At 49.2% G+C, this 12,744-nt stretch overlaps 1 protein-coding gene across 3 annotated transcripts in view; it reads left to right on the forward strand.

The window, feature by feature from the left end:
- kdm1a (lysine (K)-specific demethylase 1a) overlaps window positions 1-4,057 on the forward strand; it is a 22,546-nt gene extending 18,489 nt beyond the window's left edge. For all 3 annotated transcript variants that reach the window (XM_061244586.1, XM_061244576.1, XM_061244595.1), the window contains exons 19-22: window positions 829-943; window positions 1,249-1,376; window positions 2,103-2,249; window positions 3,114-4,057. In XM_061244586.1, the coding sequence (XP_061100570.1) occupies window positions 829-943; window positions 1,249-1,376; window positions 2,103-2,249; window positions 3,114-3,299 (576 nt within the window). In that variant the 3' untranslated portion in view covers window positions 3,300-4,057. The remainder of the gene's footprint in view (window positions 1-828; window positions 944-1,248; window positions 1,377-2,102; window positions 2,250-3,113) is intronic.
- Window positions 4,058-12,744: the final 8,687 nt, after the last annotated feature.

Genomic DNA, 12,744 nt, shown 5'->3' on the forward strand with positions numbered 1-12,744 from the left:
CTGCAGTATGAAAATGCTGCAGTCTTATGCAACCCGGGGTGCAGTTCCCCCTCTCAGCCAGCAGAGGGCCTCCCTCATTAACAGACCCGTCACACAGTCTCTCCCCCTGCTCCTGCAGGCAGCTGCAGAGAAGAAGAGCTGGACTGGGAGAAATATGATGATGATGATGATGATGATGATGATGATGAATGTCGTGTTAATCCTGCGTCATGCATGCGTTCATCAGTTATTCCTCAGCAGAATTCCCTGTCTGACTGACGGTCCACTCTGGAATGCTGGGTAGAGTCTCGCTTGTGGGGCTCAGTGGTTCACATGACCTGACTGTTACTATGCAGCACCGAACAACGGCTGCTTTAGCTTCTGCTGTTTCACTTCTGAGCGCAGAAAATAAACCAGTTTAACCCGTACTGCGCGATATAGGCCGAGTCAGGATCTCTCTGAAGTGACCTTTTAACCCTTTGAAGCCCTCAAAAACACAATTGGTTTTGGATTTTAAGTACTTTTCTGTGCTTGATTCACCTTGCCTGCTGCAATTGAGCCAACCGAGAGGACCAAAAGACGGGGTTCGCACTTTTTGAGAGTATTTTGTAGGTTTCAATACAGCAAACATGCTCAGTAAAGCGTAGAAAAGTGTATGAATCCAAAATAATTTGTATTTCACCCGAGCACTGATCTAGAACTCCACTGCTGTCAGTTTGCAGCAGTGATTGTGACATCAGCATTAGATGGAATGTTCAGTGAAGAACATTCCAGTCCCGTGTTTGTGACCTCACACCGCCCCCACTGGGCCTGCAGTCATTCGATGTTGTTTCTCCTCCCTGCCACTAGGTGGTGCTGTGCTTCGACCGGGTGTTCTGGGACCCCAGTGTGAACCTGTTCGGGCACGTGGGCAGCACCACAGCCAGCCGGGGCGAGCTCTTCCTCTTCTGGAACCTGTACAAGGGTGAGTGGGACCGGCCAATCGAGTTCGGCTCTGCGTGGAGCTCCGCCCTCCCTAGGTGTGTCTCTGGCAGCGTCATTGACGGACACACAGGTGCATGTAGAATTTGATTTGAGACCAGTTTGAGTTTGTGGATGGATTTTTTTTTTTTTTAATAATTTTTTTGCTGCCTCTTCGATTGGAGATATTTTTGACCTTTAATCCTGTGTGTGCCTTGAATGGCATAGGGCTTCGGGTTTGACTCACTGTTGCTGTAGAAGAGGGCTGTACCTGTGCTTGATGTTTGCCCCGCCCCTCTCTCCCCTCAGCTCCCATCCTATTGGCTCTGATGGCGGGGGAGGCGGCCGGGATCATGGAGAACATCAGCGATGATGTCATCGTAGGACGCTGCCTCGCCATTCTCAAGGGCATCTTCGGAAGCAGTGCTGTGCCCCAGGTGTGTGTGCGTGTGTGCGTGTGTGCCTGTGTGCGTGTGTGCGTGTGTGCGTGTCTGTGTGTCTGTCTGTGTCTGTCTGTGTGTGTGTGTCTGTGTGTGTGTGCGCCATAGGTGTGTGTGTGAATGTGATTGTGTGTTAGTATGTGAGTGTGCCACAGGTGTGTGTGTGTGTGTGTGTGCGCGTGTGCGCGCCATAGGTGTGTGTGTGAGTGTGATTGTGTGTTAGTATGTGAGTGTGCCACAGGTGTGTGTGTGTGCGTGTGCGTGTGCGTGTGCGTGTTACATTACATTACATTATTGGCATTTGGCAGACGCTCTTATCCAGAGCGACGTACAGTTGATTAGACTAAGCAGGGAGACAATCCTCCCCTGGAGCAATGCAGGGTTAAGGGCTTTGCTCAAGGGCCCAACGGCTGTGCGGATCTTATTGTGGCTACACCGGGATTAGAACCACCAACCTCGCGGGTCCCAGTCGTTTACCTTAACCACTACGCTACAGGCTGCCCTGTGTGCGTGTGTGCGTGTGCGTGTGCGTGTGCGTGTGCGTGTGCGTGCGTGCGTGCGCGCCATAGGTGTGTGTGTGTGATTGTGTGTTAGTATGTGAGTGTGCCACAGGTGTGTGTGTGTGTGTGCGCGCGTCTGTGTGTGTGTGTGCACATGCATGTGGTTTGTGTGTCTGTGCCGGTTTTGCAGCAGTGTGCAGTAAAGCGGTTTGTGTGTTTGCAGCCCAAGGAAACCGTGGTAACGCGCTGGCGGGCGGACCCCTGGGCTCGCGGCTCATACTCCTATGTGGCGGCTGGTTCCTCCGGCAACGACTACGACCTGATGGCTCAGCCAATCACGCCCGGGCCAGCCATTCCCGGGGCCTCGCAGGTGAGGGGCCAAACCTGGGGCCCAAAACCGGCAAGAAAACCGCCCAAACCCCCCCCGCTCCCCTCTCCCCTCCCTCTGAACTTCACTTCCTTTGTTGAAGAGTTCTTTTCCTTTGTTTTGTCAAACGCCCCAAAAATAGATGAGAATTTGTTCACGTCTCGTCTTGTGACATGGGCCCCAGGTCTGAAGCGATGCTTGTTGAGACAGTTTTTTAGACAACATTACATTAAAGCCATTTGGCAGACGCTCTTATCCAGAGCGACATACAGTTGATTAGACTAAGCAGGAGACAATCCTCCCCTGGAGCAATGCAGGGTTAAGGGCCTCGCTCAGGAGCCCAACGGCTGTGCGGATCTTATTGTGGCTACACCGGGGATTAGAACCACCAACCTTGTGTGTCCCAGTCATTTACCTTAACCACTACGCTACAGGCCGCAGACACTCCTATCCAGGTGCCAGTGCGCTGAAAACCCAGAGAGGGAAGTGTGTGTTACACACACACACACACACACACACACACACACACACACACACACACACACACACACACACACACACACACACACACACACACACACACACACACACACACACACACACACACACACGTTACATACACACACACACACAACCTTTTGAGAATAAAAAATAAATAAAATCTGACATTCAAAAGCACAAATAAAGCAGTCTTGGCAAATATGAATCTAGCAGTAGTAATAGAACAAGTGCAATGATCAACTTTCATGGAACGAAGCCAGTTAGAAATGACTTGGGGAAAGTTAAGGGTTTTTGGTTTGCGTCTCCCTGGGGAGCCGTTTCAATGTTGCGCGCGTGAGTAACGTCCTCTTCCTGTCCCCCCTGCAGCCCGTTCCCCGGCTCTTCTTCGCGGGCGAGCACACGATCCGGAACTATCCCGCCACCGTCCACGGCGCCCTGCTGAGCGGCCTGAGGGAGGCGGGCCGAATCGCGGATCAGTTCCTGGGCGCCATGTACACCCTGCCCCGCCAGGCCACGCCCGCCGCCAACCCCCAGCCCTCCCCCAGCCTCTAGACCCCGCCTCCTTCTTCCAGGCCACGCCCCCAGCTTGTGAACCCCGCCTCTTTCTACCAGGCCACTCCCCCAGCCTGTGAACCCCGCCTCTTTCTCCCAGGCCACTCCCCCAGCCTCTAGACCCTGCCTCCTTCCGCCAGGCCACTCCCCCAGTCTCTCGTGGCCTGGTCTCCAGAAACGCCCCCCCCCCCCTCCCTCCAGAGACACTCACACTGGCATTACGGGTGGGGCCCTGCCCCACCACACGAACACTGACACCTTCCTGCTTCCAGCGCCCTCCGGCGGTTCCGGCGTAATCCGGTTCTGAACACGGGACGGACGCCTCGTCCCGCCCTCCTCTCCTCCACCTCCCCGTCTTCTCGCTTCTTCCCGTTTCATCGCTTTGCGTTTCAGCGAAAGGTTTTTTTTCGCGGCTGTAGGCCCCAAAACCCCCTCTGATCTCCTGGTTGAACCATAGACTGTTAATAATATGTAGGTCGCACACGGGTTCCAGCGCCCCCCTGCTGGTCTGAGCTGGAATCTGTGTGAGGCTTTGTTTATATATATTTTTTGTTTGTTTTAGAAGTAAAAAAAATGTGAACAGCAGTTACTCTCCTGTCCGAGTGTGAGAGAGGAACATAATTATGATTTAAAATATATTTTCTTGTCCTCCATTGCTGGTGGAGTTTAAAGCGCTCCACTTTTTTTTTGTCATTGCATAATTTTTATACTTTGTGAAACTTTGGGTACAAAATAAAAAGAAAAAGAAAAAAAACATACTGTGGAGTTTTTTTTGTTTTTTTTCCACATTCTGACTGCATGGTTCTCACAGTTCCCGCAGAGCGTCACCGGAAAAAGTCCCGGAAAGTGGCGGAATATTCCCTCCGTCCGCGGAGTGGAACAGCTGGAGAAAACATTCCAGGGCACGGGTGCGTCTCTCTCTCGCTCACGCACACGTCCGTGTGCCATGGTGCTAGCACTGACAGGCTTATTAAATTATTGAATTATTAATATTGCTTTCATAGCCAAGGGGGTCAGTGGAGAGGGAAGTGTGTGCCTTTTGTAGATGCATTTTGGGGGGAAATTCATATATTCAGCCAAACAAATCTCATGCATCTCTCTTTAAAGTGACATTAAATCCTGCTGTATTCTCTGCATGTTTGGACACATCTGTGTGACTGCATAGCCAGCAAAGATATGAAATACACCTACACACAACACGGGAAAGGAGCCAAGCAATGCAGACAAAGACCACAAAGGAACCAGGGAACACACACACACACACACACACACACACACACACACACACACACACACACACACACACACAGGAAAGGAGCCAGGCAACGCAGACACAGACCACAAAGGAACCAGGGGACACACACACACACACACGGCAAGGGAGGCAGGAAACGCACCTGCTACAGAAAGGGAGTGACCGCGTCTGTGTTCAGGGGGTGTGTCTCCCTCACGGTTGCCATAGCCACACACACACACACCTGTGGGAGGGGTCTGAGAGGAGACGCAGTGATGACGAGGGGGGTGTTGCTTACACACATCCCATAGCACACACACACAGAGGAAAGGAGCCAAGCAACACAGACACGGACCGCAATGGAACCAGGGAACACACACACACATCCCATCACACACAGGAAAGGAGCCAAGGGAACACACACACAAAGAAAGAAGAGTGTAAGTGTTTTTGCTCTTTTATTGGAGTAGAATATAGTCGGCTGTAGGAGTGGCAGCGTTGGGAGACCTACATGCACAATTCTGGAGGCTAAACATGCAGAAATGAGTACGCTGAAGCTGAAACGCATCCGGTACGGGGAGGGGGCGGACCAGGACTCAGGGACCCCCCCCAGGACTCGGGGACCCCCCCCAGGACTCGGGGACCCCCCCCAGGACTCGGGGACCCCCCCCAGGGCTCGGGGACCCCCCCAGGGCTCAGGGACCCCAGGATCAGACTCTGAATGCACTGCTCCTGCTCAATCTGCCCAGGCTTGGAATCTCCGTTTACAAACAGTCCTTTTTCAATATAAAACAAATAACAAGTAATAAAATCTAAACCGCAAAATGTGCAGCTTCAGGTCAAGCTCCATGCTGGTCTGTACAAGTCCGTTTACCTGTGTGTGTGTGTGTGTGCGCGAGTGTGTGTGTGTGTGTGTATGCGTGTGTGTCTGTCAGAGTGTGTGTGTGTGTGTATGTATGTGAATGCGTGTGTCCGCGTGTGTGTGTCTGTGTGAGTGTGTGTGTGTGTGTGTGTGTGTGTGTGTACGGGCCTGAACATCTTTCTTTGGCAGCACCATTAGATACAGTACAGAAGAACAAACCCTGAATTGATGAGAAACTAATAACCAGGAAGACAGATGGTTTCTGATGAGCGGATACATTTCAGAGCAGTTCTACTTTTGATAAATGAACATTACATTTGTTTGCAGATAACCAGGTAATACAAACTTCCTCTTTGCTATGACAGTCCATTTCTGCACATCTGAAAAGTATGGAGAGGTTTTTTAACTCTAGAAAAAACTGAAAAACAAGCAAAAACTCCCCAGGAGTGCATAAAAGAAAAATAACAATATATATACTTAACAAGGCCCACTTTACAAAATTACAAGATTTTAAATAAAATGTATCCAATACAACTTCCAAAATAAGTCATTCTTTTAAAAACACAAAAAAAAAAAAGAAAATGTAAAATTAACAAAGGCTTCCCCCAAATCTCTAATACTTCCCCTTTATTTCAGTACGGTGGCCTGGATGTGGACATTTGTGAGTAAAAGTCAGAGCTGTAAACGGTAAAATCCCATGGAATGATTTTGGCACAATGTTAGAAGGCATGGTAAAAAAAAAAAAAAAAAAGGAAAAAATAAAAGTTTATAATTATATATTTTTTACATTTATAAAACAAATTGGACAGTTAACTCACTGACAGCACTTTCTTAATTTCATTTCGGCCAGTGCAATTATAACGTCAGAACGCTTTGACGGCCATACATTCAATAAAGGTCTTTCAGAAAAAAAAAAATACTTGTGGTTGAAAGGGTGCTTAAAAAAAACGCAACAGGAGTGACGGGCGTAAGGGGCTTAACTTTACTGAGGTCTTAAGTGCCGCTTAAGTGCAGATTATGGCTTCTGGTGCAGTGACACCATGGCCTCGGCCAGTGAGGACCAGAACTGGGTCAACACGCAATCAGTATTTGGATTCAAATACTTTACTGCTCTTGCCTGTGGGGCGGCCTGTAGCGTAGTGGTTAAGGTTAAATGACAGGGACGGGCAAAGTTGGTGGGTTCGAATCCCGGTGTAGCCACAGTAAGATCCGCATAGCCGTCGGGCCCTTGAGCGAGGCCCTTAACCCTGCGTTGCTCCAGGGGAGGATTGTCTCCTGCTTAGTCTAATCAACTGTACGTCGCTCTGGATAAGAGTCAAATGCCTTTAATTTGCACTTTTTTGAGAGTATTTTCATAGGTTCCAATGCAACAGACAAGCTCCTTAAAGCCTGTAAAAGTATCTGAATCCAAAGTGATTGACGTAACAGACCCAGGTCTGCTGAGAACCGCTGGAAAACACCGTCCCGTCAACGGCTCCTCGATGTCTCCGGTACTGTACATTCAAGAGCTTTTACCAAGAGAATAAAAACTAAAATTGGGTAAATTTGGATAATTTTTGGGTATTTGTTTGCATTCAAGAGTAAGGACATGGTTCCCATCTCCCCCCCTGCATGGCTTTGCGTTCTCTCTCTCACTCCCTCTCTTGGTCTCTCATTCTCACTCCCTCCCTCTTTCACTCCCTCTCTCTGTCTCCCTTTCTCTTGCTCTCTCACTCCCCCCTCCCTCCCTCTCTCTGACTCACTCGCTCCTTCTCCTCTCCCTCCCTTGCTGGTTCTCTCATTCTCCATCCCTCTCTCTCCCCCTCTCTCTCTCCCTAAAAAAAGGTTGCATATTCCTGTGGCATCACTGAAGCCCAGCTATCCAGTAGGATGTGACTGATGAGGGAACAACCGAGTGTTGGGTCCAGGGTTGGGTCATTGTGCTCAGAGCAGGAGCTCAAAGCTTCAAAGCGGTATGGAGCAGTCTGAGCCTGATCTCACTCAGGTAAAGTCGTACCTGATCTCACACAGGTAAAGTCTCACCTGATCTCACACAGGTCAAATCTTACCTGATCTCACACAGGTAAAGTCTCACCTGATCTCACACAGGTAAAATCTTACCTGATCTCACACAGGTAAAGTCTCACCTGATCTCACACAGGTAAAATCTCACCTGATCTCACACAGGTAAAGTCTCACCTGATCTCACACAGGTAAAGTCTCACACTAACCTGCTCTGAGACAGACACTCAGGTTTGAGTGACAGCTCTAACAGCTGCTAAAACGTGGACAGACTAATATACACTCACCGAGCACTTTATTAGGAACATTTTCACTCTATTACACCTACTTATTCATGCGATTCAGCCAACTGATTATCTAATTAGCCAATTGTGTGGCAGCAGTGCAATGCATACAATCATGTAGATATGGGTCAGGATCTTCAGTTAATGTTCACATCAACCATCAGAATGGGTGAAAAATGTGACTTTGACCGTGGTGATTGTTGGTGGCAGACAGGGTGGTTTGAGTATCTCAGAAACTGCTGATCTCCTGGGACTTTCACACACACTAGTCTCTAGAGTTTAAAAATACAGCAAGCAGCAGTTCTGCAGACGCCTTGTTAATGAGAGACCTCAGAGGAAAAGGGCCAGACTGGTCAAGGCTGACAGGAAGGTGACAAATAACCACACATTACAACAGCGGTATGCAGAAGAGCATCTCTGACCACACACAAGGCAACACAACGCAACGCATAAGTGGATAGGCCACAGCAGTAGAAGTCTAAAAAAAAAGAGAAGTCTAATAAATACCTAATAAAGTGCTCACTGAGTGTATATGGTGCCCTGGTTTGACCAACATTGAGTGTATATGGTGCCCTGGTTTGACCAACACTGAGTGTGTATGGTTTCGGAAACAGGAAGTAGGCCCCCCCTCCCCCCTCGCCCCTCGCCCCTCGCCAGCGGCTGTGTTGGCGGTATTCATTCGCTCCGGCCCACGACCTTTGACCTCTCACACCCGCAGGGCTGTATATCACTCTGCCCGCGTTTTAGCGGCTCGTAAAACAGCCTCTCGCTGACGGCTCCGGGGGAAAGCAGGTTATGGGGGGGGGGGGGGGGGGCGACCGGTGAATTGTGGGTAAAGAACAGGGGGGCGGGGGGTGGAAATGGAACAAGCTCTATATTTTAACAGCCGCCTGGTTTCGAACCAAGTGACCAATTAGGGACTAATATCAAACTGCTTTCAATAATCAACCGATCCCATTGGTCCCTATGAACTGAACCTGCCCCTGGCCGACTGCGTTTCCCCCCCCAAGGCTCCTGGCTACACCGCCCAGGCAGTTGGTGATTGGCTACCGTCTTTCTTGGCTTGCTTTTGTGGAGTTTTTACAAGTCCGCTGTGAAGCAAATTGCCTCGTCTTATGAAATGCGCTGTTTAATGCGCTATACAAAATGATTTGATTTCAGGGGACAAGGGGGATTTCCCGCAGCAGTTAAGCAGTGTAGTTCAGAGAGCTCGGGAGGACAGCCGCAGAATTCACGCGTTTATCCAAATCAGCTCTTTTCCTTATTATTTGTTCCGTCTCCTGCTGTAGAATCCAGCTATGCCGGCTTGCAAACTGACCTGTTCAAGCTGGTCATAGGTTGGGTCTAGCTGGGTGTGAGCTGGTCGAACAGCTAGTGCCGGTAGCTTGCCTGAACGTGTCGAGTTGGGAGCAGGTCTGAACTGGTCAACCAGCTAAACCATATCGAGCTGGGAGCTGGTCTTAACAATAATGTGCCAGTGAATTAAAATGTCAAGATTAATGTCTGTCCCGATGACTCTACTGGGATTGGCGCGGGGTTTAGGTGTTAAATTCATGTCCACTTACGTCCTGCACACCAATCATACTGCTCCTTTAAAGAGGCATCCGTGCAGACTAATGACACTGCGCAAAAAAAAAAAAAAAAGATTCCCGAAAATTCAAATGTGAAGTCAACTTCATGCTCAGAGCTGGAGTGGACGACATGCGCTGTCCGTTAGCTCTGAGAGAACACGAGGAGTCCCCGTCTTCAGTCATTTTAGGACCAATACATCTCACGGGAGAGGGAAAACCTCGCTAACAAAATCTACAAATCTTTCCCACAACTGCTGTACATTACAAAAGCAGAACGCATTTCTCTAGCTCTCGAAATCTCGAACCCACAAGAAAGTAAATGTCCCTTAACTGTGGTTAGTTCATCATCCATCTGTCCAGTCTATCATTAATTCTTGCTCGTCCTCTCCTTCCCCCGTCAACCTGCATCAGCTTTAATATCTATGGTGGCACTGGAAGGGTTGCTGCATTATGGGATACTGGAGAAGAGTACTGGGTAAACCTTTAGTCAGAGGGAGTGGGAGAGTATATTTAACAGACTGCGGTCACGCAGTTCTCTGAAATGTTTCACCCTTTCGACACTCGCTTTGTGCAGAGTACAGAAGCTCTTTACAGAAATGTGTAACTGAACAAACATTCAGAATATTTTGCTTCTCTTTCACGTGATTCACATTTTGGTCTGTTAACATGCTTCACAGAAAAGGAGTGCTTCCACTGCAGAAATGACTTCCGTAATAAGCATTTCAGTCTTGTAATAAGACTTAAGTTAAGACTTGTTTTAAAATAGATAAATAATATTTAAAAGCAAAAAATATTTAAGTCTCAATACAAGACTAAAATACTTGTTATCTTTTGGTCTTTTTGCAGTCTTCAAATTTTCCTGGTGTCTGAAGATTTGAGATATGTATTTGGCCCAGATCTGACATACTTGCATGTGCACACACGCGCACACACACACACACACACTCTGTCTACAGTCTGTCTCTGGTCTACAGACAACGTCACCTGGCCAGGTTCCCACACACCTGTGCATCTCGTTACTGTCACTCTCTCTGATCTGAACAGGAAACAAGAGGAGAGGACCGGGGGTTCCATTATTTATATATCTCACAATAAATTATGAGCTGTCTTTGTAAAGAGTGTAATTTGCTGTGTTAAAATTTTACTGGTGTCTGCAGATTTCAGATATGCATTTGGCCCAGATCTGACATACTCCCACCGTCTTTATGAAGAATGTAATTTGTATATAGCTATATAGCTGTTCGACCAGCTTTGTTTTCTTTTTTCATACGGGGGACAGCCACAGGATATTCAGAGCAGTTCTTCTCTCTCACTAAGAAATCTACAGGACTGTCACAAATCCTACCGGTGAAAAAACAGTTATGATATAAATATGTAGTCATATTCACATACGAAAAGCACTACGGTCTAGGAAAAGCTGAAGAGTGGGCAGGTGGACGTAAGGCTGAATAGCGAATATTTAATATTTAATATTTAAATTGATAATAAACCACATTTTCTTTCTGTACAACCTGCCAGGTAGTTAACACAGCGTACGTACTCTTCTGCACACCACTCTCTGCCCTTCTGCACACCACTCTCTGCGCGTTTCACAGGAACCCGTTTTGACGCCATTACGTTCAGACGTTGTTGGTTGAAATGTTGTTGTTTTTCCTCTGCGGGGAGAGAGAGAGAGGAGGGGTTTCTTCTCACTGCAACGCTACTGCTCTCACGCTGCTCTGTGCACATCGCTCATCATCAGGACAGGCAGAGGAACGGGGCGAGGGGGCAGGTGAGACAGGTCTGACGGGGGGCCGGCGGCGTCTCCGTTTCCCCCCCCGTCCGGCCGCAGTGTTCAGGTACGGGCGCAGCTCCAACCCGCAGAGTTCAGAGGTCAAAGTTCAGAGCTCTCCTCAGGAATGTGGACGCTGGGACGTACATGACCGGACCGAAGAGACGGTTTCCATAGCGATCTCCCCTTCCGCGATCGGCCCCGCCCCCTTTCCTCGTTGTCGCGGCAACCGCTGACCGCCACCCGTCCGGAGACCAGTCCCTTAGCAACCGCCACTTTATCCCTCTCGTCCACCCTGGAGGTTAAATATTAACTTAAGAAATAAAATAAGATTAAAATAGAAAATGAGAAAAGAAAAACAGCAGAAAAATAAATGGAAAACAAGGCGATTCGCACTGCGAACCCAGTCAGCGTGCATCCCTGCACTTTCACTATGGACAACCCCCCCCCCCCCCCCGTTCTGTCAGTCACTCTGTCCATCAGTAAGGGGCGCTGCCGGGCTCCTGACGGACGGCTGTCTCCCAGGCGACGGTCTGAGGCGAGGCGAGGGACTGAGAGCTTCCGGAACACTCCGAACATTAATCCCCCGCAGAGGGAGACCACAACGGCCATCTTAGGTGTGTGTCTGGGGGGGGGGGGTGTCCCAGAGCAAAGCACTACTGAGGAGCAAAACAAAAACAAGAAAGTTGTCCTCCAATCCCAAAGGAGCAGAATACAGCAAGGGTTTCTCACACACATTGTCTGGAGCGGAGAGAGCAGGGAGCGAATTACTGAGAAAACACACGCAGGCACACACACACACACACACACACACATACACACACACAGTGGTCATCGGTGCCACAGATCTACAGGCACACACTGGTAGAGACTGAGGATGATAGTTCCACAGCCTTGTGTGATTGCCTCTAATACTTTGATATTGCTATTGTTTGTTTGTTATTGTTTCCTACGCTGTGCAGGACGGTAGGATGGTAAGAGTGCGAAGCAGGCGCTGGAAACAGCTTGTGCGGTTTGTGCAGGAGTTTACATTCACAGGTGTTCTTATGGTCTCAGGTAAGACCTGTTCAGCCGATCCTCCGATAACAAAGAGACAAAAACCCGCCCGTTACTGCGCTAAAACAGGAACCCTCAGTACGATGTACCACAACATCAAAATGTAATGTTAACATTTAAAGCACTCATGGACGTGGAGTGTCACATATTTAGCACAGCGTATTTACAGCGCACATTTGGTTCGAGGAAGCACACTGTTATTGCCGTGGCTTTATGGTATGTTTGCGCATCCACACAGCTCTGTTTTTACCGACCGGGCACTCTTAGAGCGAACCCAGTGCACGGAGAGATGAGGGTTGGCTGGGATTGGGAAACCAATCTAGATAACGGACATCCATGACCAACGAGCGGGACCAGAGAGAGACACAAACCCAAAAGACACAACAGGTAGGAATGAGGAAGGATCCAGAACATAACTTCTCAGCAGTAATTCGCTCCCTGCAGTAGTCCTTAACCCCGCCCCGTTTGCCCCGCCCAATCACAACCCTTTCCCTTCGCCTTCCCCGGCCAATCACTCCCTCCAACCACCGATGGCTCCGCCTCCCCCTTGCCCTGCCCGCTCCGTGCCTGGTGCTAGTGGCCCCGCCCATTCATAGTCCCGCCCCCATTTCCTCTACCCACTAGTGGCTCCCCCCCCACGCTTCTAGCCCCGCCCCCCTCCCCTCA

This window comes from Conger conger, chromosome 1, assembly GCF_963514075.1.
Source record: "Conger conger chromosome 1, fConCon1.1, whole genome shotgun sequence".
Classification (NCBI taxonomy): domain Eukaryota; kingdom Metazoa; phylum Chordata; class Actinopteri; order Anguilliformes; family Congridae; genus Conger; species Conger conger.